The sequence below is a fragment of the Triticum aestivum genome, chromosome 2B, assembly GCF_018294505.1.
Source record: "Triticum aestivum cultivar Chinese Spring chromosome 2B, IWGSC CS RefSeq v2.1, whole genome shotgun sequence".
Classification (NCBI taxonomy): Eukaryota; Viridiplantae; Streptophyta; class Magnoliopsida; order Poales; family Poaceae; genus Triticum; species Triticum aestivum.
In genome coordinates, this window is record NC_057798.1 from 104209061 (window position 1) to 104227709 (window position 18649).

General features: G+C 45.0%; 1 protein-coding gene across 1 annotated transcript; it reads right to left on the bottom strand.

Moving 5' to 3' along the window:
* Positions 1–13819: 13819 nt before the first annotated feature.
* Positions 13820–15184, bottom strand: LOC123043723 (60S ribosomal protein L22-2). The gene is made up of 2 exons (XM_044466263.1): positions 14847–15184; positions 13820–14170 (listed from the first exon to the last, which is right to left on the bottom strand). Exons 1-2 carry the CDS (start codon positions 15092–15094, stop codon positions 14026–14028), a joined length of 393 nt encoding a protein of 130 aa, XP_044322198.1. The 5' UTR covers positions 15095–15184; the 3' UTR covers positions 13820–14025.
* Positions 15185–18649: the final 3465 nt, after the last annotated feature.

The window sequence follows — 18649 nt, forward strand, 5'->3', positions numbered from 1 at the left end:
GGAGGCCCAGGCTTGCCCTGGTGGGGGTTGCCCTCCTCGGCCCACCTCTGGTGCCCATCTTCTTGTATATAAGTCATTTTGACCTAGAAAAAATTAGGATAAGACATTCGGGACGAAGCGCCGCCGCCTCGAGGCGGAACTTGGGCAGGAGCACTTTTACCCTCCGGTGGAGCGATTCCACCGGGGGAACTTCCCTCCTGGAGGGGAAAATCATCGCCATCATCATCACCAACAACTCTCCCATCTTGGGGATGGCTATCTTCATCAACATCTTCACAACACCAACTCCTCTCAAACCCTAGTTCATCTCTTGTGTTCAATCTTTGTATAAAAGCTATAGGTTGGTGCTTGTGGGTGACTAGTAGTTTTGTTTACATCTTGTAGTTGATTACTATATGGTTTATTTGGTGGAAGATTATATGTTCAGATCCATTATTTAGATACATTAAAACTGAGCACCTTTCCTACCCTCTCAGGTCATCAACATTCCTAGCCGTTGGATCATCACTTTGAAACATTGTTGGTGATCCGATTAGCTCTTAATCGCATCCAACTCACACGCACATATTTCCTGACAAGCGCTAACCTTCTCGGGCCGCTGCTCCAGTGTTTTTTTGGCATCTGAGATTCATTTGGGCCTACTGGGCCTATACTAGGAACCGGTCGAACCCAAAAGTGGAGAACCCTAAAACAGCTCTCGACCAGTCTCTTTCGCTCGCAGCCTTGGGTGTAAGACCTTGGAGCGCCGCCGCGGGTTGGGAGTAGAGGCGAACAGTCCTGAAGTTCAATCGCTAAGGATGATTGATCGAGAAGTCAATCGGCCATTAATGCCAATCGATGCTCCGGGCGAATCAGTTTCAATTGGATTTCCTTCTTCTTATTCTACCAGAGACCAGACCAATAGAACCATTGCTTCACATGGAGGACCCGAGGACGAGAGCGAGAAGAAGGAGACGGCATGTGGCGAGACGGAAACGTGTCTCCTTCACCACCATCGTAGTTGCCAGTAGCCCCTCCAGCGATCAGCCATATCTTTCTCACCCTCAACAAAGAGATCGCAGCTGACGCCGTCATGGCGTCCAGGTCATGGAGCTCCTCAGAGACGATGCGGGCAGTGGCAACGCGGTACTGAAGGTCACCCCAATCTACTTCTTAGTTTGTATTCTTCCCATGGTATTGGAGTATACGGTCAACCTTATTCGAGTCATCTTGACAGGACGCCGATGCAGGTAGCGGCGAAGCGGCAGTGGACTTTCGGTGAAGCAGAAGAGATAAACTGATCCGTTGGGATCGAAGTAGTCAAGTAGCAATCAATTGTCAGTTTCCGGTAGCATTCATCGCGGCTGAGGGGCGCACTCGCAGGTGACAATTAAATGGAGTTGTGCGTTGCTTTTTTCTGTCCGCATCTGCTTCAGTATATGTGCCACTTCGTCTCCTGTAGCTCTCCCCTACGCTTGGTAAATGCATTTTCTCCTTCCCAGTTATGATCCCTCTTTCACCCAACCATTACATTGTGTTATTATCTTCTCAATCCCAATTTTGTACGTGCGGTTCTCATCCAGGTTATGGACAATCTGGGGTAAATCTTCGACACTCGTTCTGAAATTTAGATCAGAGAATTCTTTCACTCAATCTTCAATGTCTGATGGTCAGGTAAGTACTATACTTCACGTGGACAGCCATACCTCACCTTTTCATGATTTTGCATTCTTGTAGATGTATTCTTGCTTAGATTATGTTTATATATCATTCATGGCTGGATGCCATGGTACTCTTTGTTGATATATGCGAAAGGTTACATCAGTAGTGGAGTATCCGTTGAAGGAGGGGCTTTTTTGGGATGCGTCTGTGGTGATGGCACAAGGACTAGAGGCAGCGGGGTCCGTCTGCAATCTCTTGGCGTGCATGGGGCGCCTCTTCTCTGCCGCGTTCATATCACAGTGCAGGCGTCTATTAGGTAATTTTTTCTGCAGAATCAAGAGCTAATTAAATTAGATTGGATCAAGGATTTATTAGTTACTTGTATGAGCTGGTCCATTACAGGCATAATCAGTATAATTTATCAACTGTCAAGAGATTTCTTGGAGTATAATAAGCTTTTTTAATGCATGAATTATGTGATACATGTGACCATAGTCACTTAACTGAAGAAAATAATCATTCGTTGTTGCTTAATGGATAGAAAGCAGCGCCGACCTAAGAAAATTGTTAGCCACTTATGGGGTGTTAATGCTAAATCCAAAGGTACAAATTTCTTTTATCTATGGGCTCTCAGCTGCCATTATTTTGTGCCTTTTCTACCTCTTTTTTATGCAAATAGTGTTGTAGAAAAGCTACTATGTGATTTTCAATCCTGGTCATCCCAACTGCTAGCTTGGACCGTAGTTGAGCTTAAGATCCTTAAAAAGGTAACATCTGAACCTCTTCTCAGCTAAACCAAGCCCTTCCCATATTTTAAAACTTCTAATTAGGGTTGCAGAAATTCAGCTAAGTGAATATGGTTATATGGTATTGTCACAAACAGATGAAAATGAAGCCTTTGGGGATATACTGCAAGTAGTGTACGGGATTGGTGATTCTCACTTCTTGACGCGGATTATAAACCTTTGTTCTTACCATTTCCGTTGGTGTGAAATTAAGCTATGGTAATAAAGAGTTTTGGGTGACCCCTATATGTGAAACAAGGTCAATATAATTTTTAGTAAAAATGATATCGTGCATGGTATCATTGACTTCAATGAGCCTTTATGTCTATCATCGTTCAATATAGTTTTCAGTTAAATTTACAGGTTCCATGAAACATTATAAAAGTATGTTTACAAAATCCCTAAAAAAGAAGAAGTATATTTACAATTGAAGTCTTGGATTCAGACGTAGCTAAGTGTGTTTTCGCCGACTTCGAATCATTTCAGTTGTAGCATGCTTAGATATTAGTACAAGCTTAATGGATGTTCTACTGTTTACATCATGCATTTAGTTTTAAAGTTATCCGAATGGCCATTATGCTGGAAGGGTCAGTAACCCATATTTGCTTGTTTCGTGTTTGGTTGTATGGTTTTCATAAGATCTTTGTTGTGTGATTATCAGTAACCTAACATGTTTATCAATTTTGAAATAAGAAGCATTCCATGTTTTGAGAAGGAATCTTTTTATCTTCCTAATCAGTTTTTATTATTGACATGGATGAGTTATGCAGATTTAATTCCATTTTATTGCATACGTACATTTACAAACATCCATTTATTCCATCAAATAGATGGATGGGGGTGATAGTACACTCATAATAGAAATCTTGGAAAAATAATCCAAGTAAAGAAACTATGAAAAACATTCTTATATGAACTTCTTTTTCAATTCTTGTTCTATTTGGTGTTTCTTTGTTTTAGAAAACGACCTCAATAGAGATGGAAGCATATCGCTTAAATTGCAAAATGATGTGAGAAAATGCATTATACTAAACAAATGGAAACATGTTTCTTTCTATCCTTGTATAACAACCAAACCATTGAGACAAAATGGGCACAACAACGCGTGCCAGCAATGATCTAGTGCTATTCAATACCCCTCTGATCTTGAGCATGTTTATCATTTGTGAGTAGTTAATTTCGTTCTTGAGGTCATGGGAGAAATCATGTTGCAAGTAATCATGTGAACTTGATATGTGTTTGATATTTTGATGATATGTATGTTGCCATTCTCTTAGTGGTGTCATGTGAACGTCGACTACATGACACTTCACCATATTTGGGCCTAAGGGAATGCATTGTGGAGTAGTTATTAGATGGTGGGTTGCGAGAGTGACAGAAGCTTAAACCCCAGTTTATGCGCTATTCCGATTGGATCCAAAAGTTTAATGCTATGGTTAGAATTTATTCTTAATACTTTTCTTGTGGTTGCGGATGCTTGCGAGAGGGTTAATCATAAGTAGGAGGTTTGTTCAAGTAAGAACAACACCTAAGCATCGGTCCACCCACATATCAAATTATCAAAGTACCGAACACGAATTAAGCCAACATGATGAAAGTGACTAGATAAAATTCCCATGTACCCTCAAGAACACTTTGCTTATCATAAGAAGCCGTTGGCCTGTCCTTTGCCTCAAAAGGATTTGTCTACCTTGCTACACTTTTGTTACTACTATTGTTACTTGCTCGTTACAAATTATCTTGTTATCAAACTACTCCGCTACTTACAATTTTAGCACTTGCAGACAATACCTTGCTGAAAACCACTTGTCATTTTCTTCTGCTCCTCGTTGGGTTCGACACTCTTACTTATCGAAAAGGCTACAATTGACCCCACATACTTGTGGGTCATCAATGTCTAAGTACCATACAGGTGATGCAAGAAGACAAGTAGCAGCTAGGTAGAACAAATCAGATTTGGAAGATATTGTGAAGACAAACATGCAATCACAGAGAATGTCTTTGAACAAAACACACAAGCAAAGACTTCATGAAACTAAATAGTAAGTAAAGGAGTGAGGTGATAGAACCAGTTACTCAATGAAGACAAAGGATTTGTTAGACTAGTTCCAGTTGTTGTGACAACTGTACGTCTGGTTAGGGAGGTTGAGATTGAACTTAGAAAACCACATCTTCATCTTATTCCCCTTGAGCTAAGACCCGCAGATCTCGCCCAATCACTCACGTAAGTCTTCAAGGTAGACTTTCAAACCTTCACAGACTTCTTTCACTGGCAATCCACAATGACTCTTGGATGCCCAGAACACGACGCCTAACTGACTGGAAGATCACAGAGATCACAGTCTTCAAGTGTAATAAGTCTTCGGTTCACACGGAACAGGAAGGCTTCAGTGATGCTCAAAACACTTTGGGCTCTAGGTGTTTTGGGTTTGTCCTCGCAAGGATTCTCTCTCAAAGGCTTTGGAGGTGGGTTGCTCTCAAAGGACAAAAGCCATACACAATACCTGGAGCAGCCACCAACTTATGGTGGAGAGGCTGGCTATTTATAGCCAGGAGGCAACTCAACATGATGTGTCTGAAATGACCCTGGGTCAATGGACAACCGACACGTGTCCAACGGTCGGATTTCAAACACACGTGGCAACTTGACTTGGGCTCCAAGTAAAGTTGACTCAACCAACTCTGGAAGAGATTTTCTCTCATTGTCTTCACTCGAAGACATAGGATTTTAGGTTGAGCATCATGTCAGCTTTCTGACTTTGTTTACCTCGACCTCACTTAATAGTTCGATGGTTCCTATGACTCAGGTAAGAAGAAAATGAAACAACCAACACATTATGTTTTCACGTTCCATTGTCTTCAAGTGAATGTCTTCACGTGTCATTATCTTCAACACAAATGTCTTAACGAATCACCATTGTCTTCAATGTCTTCATACATTTCTAGGGGTCATCTTTGGTGGGTAAATCGAATTGATAGGGACTTCTACATGTGTTCTCCTATGAATCCCACAAACACATTAGTCCCCCAACCAAGTTTGTCGTCAATACTCCAAAACCAACTAGGGGTGGCACTAGATGCACCTACACACTTCCGTCGTTTGCTCAATGATCTTGAACTCAAAGAGGCCAGCCTTGTGGGGCGGAGATACACGTGGAGCGACGAGTGGCGCACTCCAACCCCTGTCAAGATTGACAGGTGGTTCCCTACCGCGGACTAGGACGACGGGCATCACAAGCACTTGCTGCAGGCCCTCTCCTCTTCCTTCTCAGACCATTGTCTGATCATGATGTCCACAAACATGTCCTTCCACTGGAAATCTCGCTTCCACTTCCAGAGCTACCGGCCATCCTTACCGGGCTTCCAAGACGTCATGCAAGCCACCTGGAACACTCCACCCCCCAAGGATGACCCCTTTGTGGACCCCTTCCTCTCAAAATGGAGCCATGTGCGTGTTGGGAAGGAGCAAATGTTTCTTGCCAACGAGTTGATCCTCGAGCTCGACCGGGCTATGGACACGCGTCAACTCTCATACGCGGAGTTTTGGATTAGGCGTAAGCTGAAAAAGAAACCATTGGGGCTTGCTTCCCTCCAATGCACAATTGCCCGCCAAAATTCGCGCATCAACTAGCTACATGAAGGCGATGCCAACACTCAATTCTTACAAATCTTCGCTAGTCACTGCCAGCGGCGTAACCACCTCTCCAGGCTCAAGGATGGGGACCGGGAGGAGACTTCCATGAACGACATGTGTGCCATTGCAGGAGACTACTACCAGCGGTTCCTTGGGGTGCCCTCCTTTAGGGGGCATTCAGTTGACTTGCATAGTCTGGACCTTCCACACATCAATGTGTCGGCGCGTGAGGCCCCCTGTCTGAGCAGCTCATCTGGTCCATCATCAAAGGGATGCACCCTGACAAGACAACTGGGCCAGACGGGTTCTCCACCAGATTCTACCAATCTTGCTTGCCCGTTATCAAGGAGGTCGTGATGAGGGCGATGCATGATACGTCTCCAACGTATCTATAATTTTGTTATTGTTCCATGCTATTATATTATCAATCTTGGATGTTTTATATGCATTATTATGCTATTTTATATCCTTTTTGGGACTAACTTATTAACCTAGTGCCCAGTGCCAGTTGCTGTATTCCCCTTGTTTTGTCTTTACAGAAAATAAATACCAAACGGAGTCCAAATGGAACGAAACTTTTTGACGAATTTTCTTGGATAACAAGATACCCTGGAAGCTTCGGGAGGAGGCCAGAAGGGCCACGAGGTGGCCACAAGCTTGGGCCCCTCGTGGCTCCTCTAGCCCTAATTCTTCTTAAATATCCAAATATTCCCCGTAGACCAGAGTGCACACCAAAAATACTTTTCCCATTGTTGCAAGTTTCTGTCTTCGTGAGATCCCATCTAGGGACCTTTTCCGTTACTCTGTCGGAGGGGGATTCGGTCACAGAGGGCTTCTACATCAACCTTGTTGCCGTTCCGATGATGTGTGAGTAGTTTACCACAGAGCTACAGGTCCATAGCTAGAAAGCTAGATGCCTTCTTGTCTCGCTTTGATCTTCAATACAATGTTCTTCGAGATGTATTCGATGTAATTTTATTTTGCGGTGTGTTTATTTAGATTCGATGGATTGTGGGTTTGTGATCAGATTATCTATGAATATTATTTGAGTCTTCTTTGAACTCTTTATGCATGATTTATATAGCTTTGTATTTCTCTCCGATCTATTGATTTGTTTTGGCCAACTAGATTTATTGTTCTTGCAATGGGAGAGGTGTTTTGTTATGCGTTGAATCTTGCGGTGCTCAATCCCAGTGACAGAAGGGGACATAACACGTATTTGTATTGTTGCCATTAAGGATAAAAAGACGGGGTTTGTTCATATTGATTGGATCTATCCCTCTACATCATGTCATCTTGCGTAAGGCGTTACTCCGTTCTTGTTAACTTAATACACTAGACTAGATGAACGCTGGATAGCGGTCGATGTGTGGAGTGATAGTAGTAGATGCAGGCAGGAGTCGGTCTACTTGTCTCAGACGTGATGCCTATATAAATGATCATTGCTTTGGATATCTTCATAACTATGCATTTTTCTATCAATTGCTCAATAGTAATTTGTTTACCCACCGTATGCTTTCTTTCAAGAGAGAAGCCTCTAGTGAAAACTATGGCCCCCGGGTCTATCTTTTATCATATTATTTTCAGATCTACAAAATCAAAAACACAAAAATACCTTGCTGCAATTTATTTACTTTTATTCTACTTCGCACTTTTACTTATCTTTTATATCTATCACTATCGGATCTCATCCTTGCAAGTAACCTGAAGGGATTGACAACTCCTTTGTCGCGTTGGATGCAAATATTTGTTTGTTTGTGCAGGTACAACTATTGGAGACTTGTGTGTTTCTCCTAATGGATTGATACATTGGCTCTTAACTGAAGGAAATACTTATCTCTACTTTTCTGCACCACTCTTTCCTCTTGAATGAAAAAACCAACGCAAGCTCAAGAAGTAGTAGTGCACGCTTTCGATGACGCGTACGAACAGGGCCTCGAGTGTCTAAATGAAGCCTTCATCATCCTTCTACCTAAGATAGATGACGTTGTTGACATCAAAGATTTTTGGACGATTAGTCTCATCCATAGCTTTGCAAAAATACTTACAAAGGCCTTGGCCGCGGAGTTGTCACCTGTTATCCCAAGTGTGGTGGCGCCTAACCAGAGCTCGATCAATTCTTGACAATTTCATTCTCGCCCAATAGTCCATCAGATTGCTCCACCGGTGCAAGGTCCCAACCATCATGCTCAAAATCGATATTGCCAAGGCCTTCGACTCGGTGTCATGGCAATTTATGTTCCAAGTTCTGCCGCATAGAGGGTTTGGCCCGAGGTGGATCATGCGTCTCTACATGCTCCTACACACCTCAAGCACCCAAGTCTTGGTAAATGGCCACATGAGCGAAAGCTTCTTGCACGGCAAAGGGCTACAGCAAGGGTACCCGCTCTCACCCCTTCTCTTCGTCATCGTCATGAACGTCCTCACTACCCTCGTCCACAAGGTTAAATCGGCAAACCTTTTCAGCCCATTATCATGCTGGGGAGTTCACCACCGGCTATCCCTCTATGCCGACGACGTTATGCTCCTGGTCCATCCCTTGCTTCGTGAGATGGAGGTGGCCAAGGCCTTGCTGAATTGCTTTGGTAACGCTTTGGTCCTCCATTGCAACTTCACGAAAAGCTCCCTCTCGCCCATCTTTTGCGCTATGGATGACCTACAAGGGATCATTACCGCCTCGGGCTGCTGCGTCAAGGAGCTCCCGATCACCTACGTGGGGCTTCCATTATCCCTCGTTGCGTTCACCAAAGGATCAGCTATAGCCCCTCATCAACAACATCGCCGCTCCACCGCTCAGCTGCCTACGTGGTGTGCCTCACTCCTTCGGTGTGCGGGACGTCTAGTGCTTGTGAACTCCAAGCTCTCGGTGATGCCTATCTTCCACATGATGGCCCTTGACCTCCCACTCTGGTTTCTCAAGTGTGTGGACAAGCTGTGTCGCGGCTCCTTTTGCTGTGGAATCGAAGACGCAAAGGGGGGTGTTGCTTGGTGGCTTAGCACATTGTGTGCCTTCCCAAGCCTTGCGACGGCCTTGGCGTGCCAAATCTCAGGCTACTGAACCAGTCCTTGCGCATGCGATGGCTTTGGTTTGAGAAGATGGGCTTGGACAAGCCTTGGTACGGTCATCCTATGTCGTTGTGCCCCGAAACTCTGCACCGTGCTCACGCGGCCTTGCACTACTCCCTTGGTGATGGACAAAGGCTGCATTTCTGGTCGGATCGATTGATCAACGGACAAAACATCGAGCAGCTCGCCCCCAACATAATGAGGTTTGTTCGACCTGCGGCTCATGGCCTGTGTGTCGCAAATGCACTGCGCGGCCTGATACGTCTCCAGCGTATCTATAATTTTTTATTATTCCATGCTATTATATTACCCATTTTGGATGTTCATGGGCTTTACTCTACATTTTTATATCATTTTTGGGACTAACCTACTAATCGGAGGCCCAACCCAAATTGCTGTTTTTTTTTGCCTATTTCAGTGTTTCGAAGGAAAGGATATCAAACGGAGTCCAAATGGAATGAAACCTTCGGGAGCGATCTTTTTGGAACAAACGTGGTCCATGGGACTTGGAGTGGACGTCAAGCAACAAAGGAGGCGGCCACAAGGGTGCTCGGCGCGCCCCCCACCCTCGTGGGCCCCTCGAGCGTCCACCGACCTACTTCTTCCTCCTATATATATCCACGGACCTCGTGGGCACCGCAACCTTCTGTATCCGCGAGATCCCATCTTGGAGCCTTCGTCGGTGCTCCGCTGGAGGGGGAATCGACCACTGAGGGCCTCTACATCATCTCCAAGGCTTCTCCGATGAGTTGTGAGTAGTTTACCACAGACCTTCGGGCCCATAGTTATTAGCTAGATGGCTTCTTCTCTCTCTTTGAATCTCAATACAAAGTTCTCCTCGATCTTCTTGGAGATATATTCGATGTAACTCTTTTTGCGGTGTGTTTGTCGGGATTCGATAAATTGTGGGTTTATGATCAAGTTTATCTATGAGAACTATTTGAATCTCCTCTGAATTCTTTTATGTGTGATTAAGTTATCTTTGCAAGTCTCTTCGAATTATCAGTTTGGTTTGACCTACTAGATTGATCTTTCTTGCAATGGAAGAAGTGCTTAGCTTTGGGTTCAATCTTGCGGTGTCCTTTCCCAGTGACAGCAGGAGCAGCAAGACACGTATGTATTGTTGCCATCAAGGATAAAAAGATGGGGTTTATATCATATTGCATGAGTTTATCCCTCTACATCATGTCATCTTTCTTAATGTGTTACTCTGTTCTTATGAACTTAATACTCTAAATGCAGGCAGGAGTCGGTTGATGTGTGGAGCAATAGTAGTAGATGCAGAATCATTTCGATCTACTTGTCACGGACGTGATACCTATATACATGATCATGCCTGGATAATCTCATAACTATGCGCTTTTCTGTCAATTGCTTGACGGTAATTTGTTCACTCACCGTAATACTTATGCTATCTTGAGAGAAGCCACTAGTGAAACCTATGGCCCCGGGGTCTATCTTTTATCATATAAATTTTCCATCTACTTTTATTTGCATCTTTTATTTTCCAATCTATATCATAAAAATACCAAAATATTTATCTTATCATATTATCTCTGTCAGATCTCACTTTCGAAAGTGGTCGTGAAGGGATTGACAACCCCTTTATTGTGTTGGTTGCGAGGTTCTTGTTTGTTTGTGTAGGTGTGTGGGACTTTTGAGGAGCCTCCTACTGGATTGATACCTTGGTTCTCAAAAACGGATGGAAATACTTACGCTACTTTGCTGCATCACTCTTTCCTCTTCAAGAAAAACCAACGCAAGCTCAAGACGTAGCATGGCCACACCTGGGTACAGTCTATAAGAGCATCTCCAACAGCCGCGCTAAAAGACGTGCGCGCTAAACTGGCTTTTTAGCGCGCGCGGCCCGTTTTCGCGCGCTCCAGCGGTGGCGGCAAACTAGCGCGCGCGGGAAAAGGCGGCAGCTCGCGCGCTAGATTTGGCGCACCGCGTCCGGCGCCTATAAAATTGCAGCGCCCTCTGCCGCTCTCTCTCGCTCCCTCCACTGCTTTCTCTCCTCGCCGCCGACATGACACCACCGCGCACCATGCCGCCTCGCCGCCGGGGAGGTTCGGGCTACCACGCATCTGCGTGCGCCCGTCCGGCACCTATTCCGCCTCAATTCGGTCGGGCGGCGGCGTGCGCCTCGGCCTCGGAACCTTCTACACTGCCCAGGATGGCGCTCACGCGTACGACGCTGCGGCGTGGCGCCTCCGGCGGTCCCGTTGGGACATGAACTTCACCGACGTGGTGACGTGGGAGTGGGCACGGGTGTTGGTGCCTTTCCCGCGGCTTATCACTGACGAGGATCGTCGCAAACACCGGAGGCGGGAGCGCCGTCTTAGCCTGGCCGAGATGGACGAGGAAGCCATGGCGCTGTGGAGGTAACGCTTCCCGCAAGACATCATCAACGAGGAACAGTTCTTCGCCGAGAGGAGGGCGAAGAGGGAGGAGAGAAGGAAGGAGCGAGCCGCCTATCGCGAGGACAAGCGAACGCGGAAGGCGGTCGCTAAATACAACATGGCGCTAGGAGATGCGTCGTCATGGGACTCCCGCGACGAGCGGTTCCTTGACGCCTATGCTCAGACGTCGAAGGAGGACATCATCGAGGCAGAGTCCGAGTCGGAGAATGACGAGTAGTAGTAGTTTTTCGTTTTATTTTGTATCGTAGAAGCAGGCTATGTGGACGAAGTAGAACTATATATCGTTGGAGAAGTCTAGATGTAGGCATTTTGTACCGTAAAAGCAGGATATGTGTCGAACTATCTCCATATTTGTATGCTATGTATCCAATCGTCAAGAAAAAAAATGAAATATAGTGCACCTGCTGGAGTGGTTCGGGCGCGCTTTATTTTACGGCGGCCGCTGCGCACCGTCGCGGGCAAAACCTGGCTCATCCGGCGCTGTATTCTGATTTTTAGCGCGCCGCGGGTTGCGTGCCTGTTGGAGATGCTCTAAGAGAAGCGCCCACTGTCCTGGCCTTTGCAGAGTTCCTTGACCTTTGGGAGGCGCTAGGCCACTACCAGCTCACGGCAGCACCCGATACCTTTGCGTGGAAACTAGCAGCAAAAGGATCCTACTCGTCACGTGACACATACCGGGCATTCTTCCAAGGGCGTGAGTTCGCCCCTTGCGCAGCGGAGATATGGCAGTCATGGGCTCCCCTTGAGGTGAAGATTTTCACATGGCTAGCAGTTATGAACCGGCTATGGACTGCCGATCGTCTGTTGCGTCGTGGACTCCCAAACACCACGCAGTGCCAGCTATGAACCTGCCAGATCGTCTAATGTTTCTAGGCTGCTCGTTCTCTCGCGAAGTGTGGCACCACACCCTCCTGCCATTTTGCCTGCATCGGTTCATTCCGGCGGGAGCGGGACCGCGGGAGCTTCAGGAGTGGTGGCCTTTTGTCACATCGTCCGTCGGCTCGGCGAACCGCAAGGAAGTCAATATAGTCATCGCCGCGACGCTTCGCTTTTCATCTTGCTAGAGCGGAACAGTAGGGTTTTTGACCACACGGCAGCCTGTACTATCATGTCATATAAGCCATCCAGCAACACAAAAGGAGTTTAAATTCAAAGCATCATGTTTTGTGTTACGCACTTGTACCGGAACTTTCACTCAGCTCACAAGAGGGTTCTTCTAAAGAATTGTTTGCTGGCTTGTGCAAGGACAGGTTACCTACCACAATTTTGACAAGACGTTGATAGGCTAAACGTTACGATTAAGAGGGCGAGCCGAAACTAGGGCTGGGAATTTGGGAGAGAAGAATGGGGTGGTGGATGCTGAGTCAGTAGCCTTTCGTCGGCAACGCCTGTCATGATGCTAGCAAAGGAAATTGCTTCTGCTTCTCTCTTAAGAAAATTGGGGCCAATTCACGGCTTTAGTGTTGTTTGTACAGAGTATTAATCGCCTGTTAATGTTTTTCAAGCATAATGAGCAATGAGATGTTGGAAACTAGGACCAATTCAAGGTTTTTAATGCTGTTTGGATAAAAGCTTAGCCGAATGATATCATCCCTATTAATATGGTATGTCAATTTGATAGCAGCAAACATCAGGCTGAATTTCTTGGAAGGTCGACGTTATCGAAACATGCTTATCAGGATCTTGAGAATGGGAGAACTCAGGCCAGCACTTGAGTGGCAACTGCAAATCATCACCAAAAGGTCTCAAAATCAGACAGGAGAAAACTTCAGAATGAAAAGCAGAACCATATTAGTTGAGGCGACAAAATATAGGAATTCTTCAAATTAAACCAGAACCATATTAGTTGAGGCGACAAAATATAAGAATTCTTCAAATTAACCCAGAACCATATTAGTTGAGGCGACAAAATATAAGAATTCTTCAAATTAACCCAGAACCATATTAGTTGAGGCGACAAAATATAAAAATTCTTCAAATTAAACGAGAACCATATTAGTTGAGGCAACAAAATATAAGAATTCTTCAAATTAAATCATCCATATTAAATAGAGCGCAACATAAGATGGCGGAGGATGTTATAGTCCAACATGGCGGCCATCTACCCCAATTTGATGCCATTTGCAGGATTCCAGGAGACATCCAGACCAGTGAGCAGGATGGCTAAAAATGTTCACACAGACATTAGCGTAGCACTAATGGAGCAAGGGGCTCAAAATCAGATTGACCAAAACTTCAAGAGTGAAAAGCACCACCCTAACACACAGCAGTTCAGGTGAAAACTGGAACAAATCTCCATAATATTTGTCTATAGGTTCAGACATATGGACCCACAGTCAAGGGGAGGCAAAATATAAGGATTCTTCAAATTAAACCATTCATGTTCAACAGAGCACAACATAAGATAGGTGGATAACTAGGAGGTACTCAGATCAAGTATCAAAACTCAACAAGCACTACAATATAACAATGCACTCTAATCCTCCTCCTCGCCCTCGTTCTCAGCGATGTTGAAGTACCGGAGCTCGTACACGTTGCGCTCCTTGTTGGCTGCGATCACACGAAGCCAGTCCCGCACGTTGTGCTTCTTCAAGTACTTCTTTGTCAAGTACTTGAGGTACCTGAGAAAGCAGAAGAATGATGTGATTAGGCTAAATGGCAATAAAAGATGGGCAGTGCTAATAGCATGCAAATTGTTGTACAAACAGAAAGAAAACAAGCCATCGTCTATCTTTCTTCCACTTCAACCAATGTTCAATAATGAATATAACTAACTGGCCTAAATGTTCAGTGTTTAGGAAAGGTAAAGATAAGCTCCAATGCCAAGGCAATGATAAGTTAGGGCATTCAGACAAAGCAAGTTATCTCGTTTTATGTTCCAATGGTGTTAGCTACAAATACTCAAGCTGCACAAACAAAATAAAGTGCAAACAATACACTTAAAGGATCATGATATATATTGTGGCATTCAAGTTTTGAATACTGTTGACAATCGAAAAATATTCAGCTAATTGAGTTAGACATTTGCATTTAGGAAAAGCTAGAACGCTCTGTACAAAGGTGAAAGCTAGAACGCTCAGTCATGATAGAGATGGTTCTTCCTGCAGCTACAGACAACTTGGGCATGTATCTCATACGGTACAGAGCAATATACAGCAACAATCGAAACAACAGACATATTGGCCAATCGCAACTACGTCACCGCAAAATGAACCAATCCAAGCTCATGCTTAGTTCTCAGATCTATCACACACAGGCAAAGGGACGATGGAGCGTGGAAGGGCGCGCGGCGTATACCTCTTGGAGAAGGCGCCGTCGGAGGTGACGGTGACCTTGCTCTTGTCGCGCGTGACGGTGACGGAGTCGCCGAGATTCCCGGCCTTGCCGCCGGCGACCTTGATGCGCTCCTGGAGGAACTTCTCCAGCGACGCGATCTCCATGATCTTGTCCTCCACGGGCTTGGTGCAGTCGATCACGAAGGAGACGGACCCCTTCTTCTTGCCCTTGGCAGCCGCCGCCGCCGTCGCCGCCGTGCCGCGAGCCATCTCACCTTCCTCTTCCTCCTCGGCCGGTGCTCGCTCGGGTTGGGTGGGGGGTTCGTGTGGCGGCGCGCAGGCGGCTAGGGTTACAAGGGCGAGCGAGAGAGGGGTCGCGCGCTATATATAGGCCTTGTGGGCTGCCATTCTCATGTCACAAGTGACTGGGCTGGCTCGTTGGGTCTCCGCGACATTGGATATTAGCGGGATAAGTTGGGCTTTAGGTTCGAACTTCGAAGGTAACTGAGGCCCATACAGCAATTGAGCATTTAACGTGAGGAGGTGCAGATTCGGGGAGTTAACGAGCAACTAGTTAACGAGCGCTCCTCACTTGGCGCGTTCTCAGCCGCCCGCTGCGTGTCGCGCTCTGGATGTTTCCTCCGGATTTTGTTTTTATTTTTATTTTTTCGCACGCGTTTTTGGCTTTTTAAACGGGTTTTTTCGGGTTTTCGACGTTTCGGTTTTCCACCGATCTTCCTTAACTTTTGGAACAAAAAAACTGAAAAAAAAAATTGCGCGAAAAAACGTATTTTATTTTATTTTTCTCGCGAGAGGCACGGTTTTGCTTTCGCGAGATTCACGGCCGTGACTCTCGGAAACTGAAAGAAAACGCATTTTCTGTTTGTTTTCCTTCCGTGGGAGGCACGGTTTTGCTTTCGAGAGAGGCACGGTTTTGTTTTTGCAAGAGGCACGGCCGTGTATCTCGGAAACGGGAAAAAATGTGTTTTCTGTTTTTTTCGAAAGAGGCACGGTTTTGCTTTCGCGAGAGGTACGGTTGTGCTTTCACGAGAGGCATGATTGTGCCTTTCGGAAACAGAAAACATGTATTTTGTTTTTTTATCTTTCGCGAGAGGCATGATTTTGCTTCCGTGAGAAGTATGGTTGTGCTTTCGCTAGAGGCATGGCCGTGCCTCCTCGGAAACAAAAAAAATGTTTTTTCTCTTTTTTTTCCTTTCACGAGAGGCACAGTTGTGATTCCGCGGGAGGCACGGGCGTGCCCCTTTCGACAAGGGAAAAAATTCTGTGCTCCCGATTCGGTTTTTTTGTTTGTTTTTTTTCATAAAAAAAGTTCGTGAAAACCTATCAACATGGGATATAGTTTTGAAGATCTCGATGCGAGGAATCCAACGGTGAAAACGGTTCGAGATCTGGATGCACAGTTTAAGAGATAAAGCGTTTTGAATAAATGAATCTACGAAAAGGGGAAAACTCTCAGGTTGTGCACATGCAGCGCGCCACTTGTCGCAACCTGGGTAGGTGGGAGTGGTCTTTGCAACAAGTACTCCTTACGTAGTAATTTCGCTAATTAAGGGATTACTTTTTGGATGACTCCCACGAGAGGTCACTTTTTCGGCTTGAGAGCGCACCAAGTATTGCGCCCAACAACCCCCACGTGTTGTGCACTAGGTCACCCTCGGAATTTCAATTTTTTTCCTTTCCTGCATGTGTTATTGTTTTTTTTGGCTTTTCAATTTTTGCTTGGTTTTTTCTGAGTTTTGGCGGATTTTTCTTTTCAGTAAACATTGCTTATTTGCGAGAAGAGCACAGTCTATGCTTCCACAGGAAGCTCAAATGTGCTTCCTAGAAAATATAAAAGCATGGTTGTGCTTTCGGGTTTTCGGTTTTGGATTATTTTTTTGTTTTTTCGGATTTTTTGGATTTTTTTTGTTATTTTATTCCTATTTTTTGAGGAAAAAGTTCGTTGTAACCTATTAATATGATATCTAGTTTCAAAGATCTTAACGCAAAAATTCAAAGGTGAAAATGGTTTGTGATTTAAATGCATGGTTTTAGCGATAAAATGTTACGAAAATAGAATCTATGAAAAAAAAAGGAAATCCAAGGTTGCAATAAATAGCGCACATGAAATGCACCAGTTGTCAGCGGCAGAGAAGGTGGGAATGACTTTTGTAAGAGGTAACACGTAATTAGTTATTTTGACAAATTCGCCGCGACCAATCCTACTATTCCCCTCGTAGTAACACCGGAATACCACGCAAACGCACACCCTCGGTAGTACTGCTACATGAACTGACCCATTTGGCGTTTCTCCTACGTGTTTTCCATCGGAACAGGTTTCTTTCTATGATTTTCTTCGGATTACTTTTGGTATATTATTTTTTTAGATCTGTGTGTTCATTTTAAAATTTTATGAATAATCAAACATTTTTAAAATTCGTGAGCATTTTTCAAGTTTAGGATATAGTGAAATTCAGAAATATTTTTTTAATTCATGAGCATTACTTAATATTCATTAAAAAGGTAAATTCATAAGATAATTATTATTCATGGAAATTTTTGAGTTCATGATTTAAAAAAATGAATACTTTTTTGAAATTAGGAACATCTCTAAATTTCATGTCTATTTTTTGAATTCACATATATTTTTAAAATTTGAAAATATTTTTGTTAATGGGCAAGGGTCGGGTCGTCACCCCCTGGTGATGCGCCGTATCTTGATCCGGATACGATGGCAAGTGAGCGAGGATCGGGTCGTCGCATCCTTAGTGGTGTGGTACATCGGCGCCCGGATGTAGTGGAAAATGAGCAAGGGTCTTTGCATTTGACTCGACGAGTGCGAAGGGTAAGAAAGCTAGCCGAGCCTAGGAGGATTCGCTTAGGTAGCTGGAACGTAGGGTCTCTGACAGGAAAGCTTCGGGAGCTAGTTGATGCAGCGGTGAGGAGAGGTGTTGATATCCTTTGCGTCCAGGAAACCAAATGGAGGGGGCAAAAGGCGAAGGAGGTGGAGGATACCGGCTTCAAGCTGTGGTACACGGGGACGACTGCAAACAGAAATGGTGTAGGCATCTTGATCAACAAGAGCCTCAAGTATGAAGTGGTAGACGTCAAGTGACGTGGGGACCGGATTATCCTGGTCAAGCTAGTAGTTGGGGACTTAGTTCTCAATGTTATCAACGTGTATGCTCTGCAAGTAGGCCACAATGAGAACACCAAGAAGGAGTTATGGAAAGGCCTGGAAGACATGGTTAGGAGTGTGTCGATTGGCGAGAAGCTCTTCATAGGAGGAGACCACAATGACCATGTAGGTACATCTAACACAGGTTTTGAAGGGGTGCATGGGGGCTTTGGGTATGGCATCAGGAAACGAGAAGGAGAAGACGTCTTAAGCTTTGCTCTAGCCTACGACATGATTGTAGCTAACACCCTCTTTAGAAAGAGAGAATCGCATCTGGTGACTTTTAGTAGTTGTCATAGTTGCCAACACTCTAGCCAGATTGATTTCATCCTCTCGAGAAGAGAAGATAGGCGTGTGTGCCTAGAGTGTAAGGTGATACCTGGAGAGAGTGTTGTACCTCAGCATAAGCTGGTGGTTGCTGACTTCTGCTTCGGATTCATGTCCAGCGGGGTAAGCGTGCCAAAGTCGCTAGAACGAAGTGGTGGAAGCTCAAGGGGGAGGTAGCTCTGGCGTTCAAGGAGAGGGTCATTAAGGAGGGCCCTTGGGAGGAAGGAGGGGATGCGGACAATGTGTGGATGAAGATGGCGACTTGCATTCGTAAGGTGGCCTCGAAGGAGTTTGGAGTGTCAAGGGGAAGGAGAAGTAAA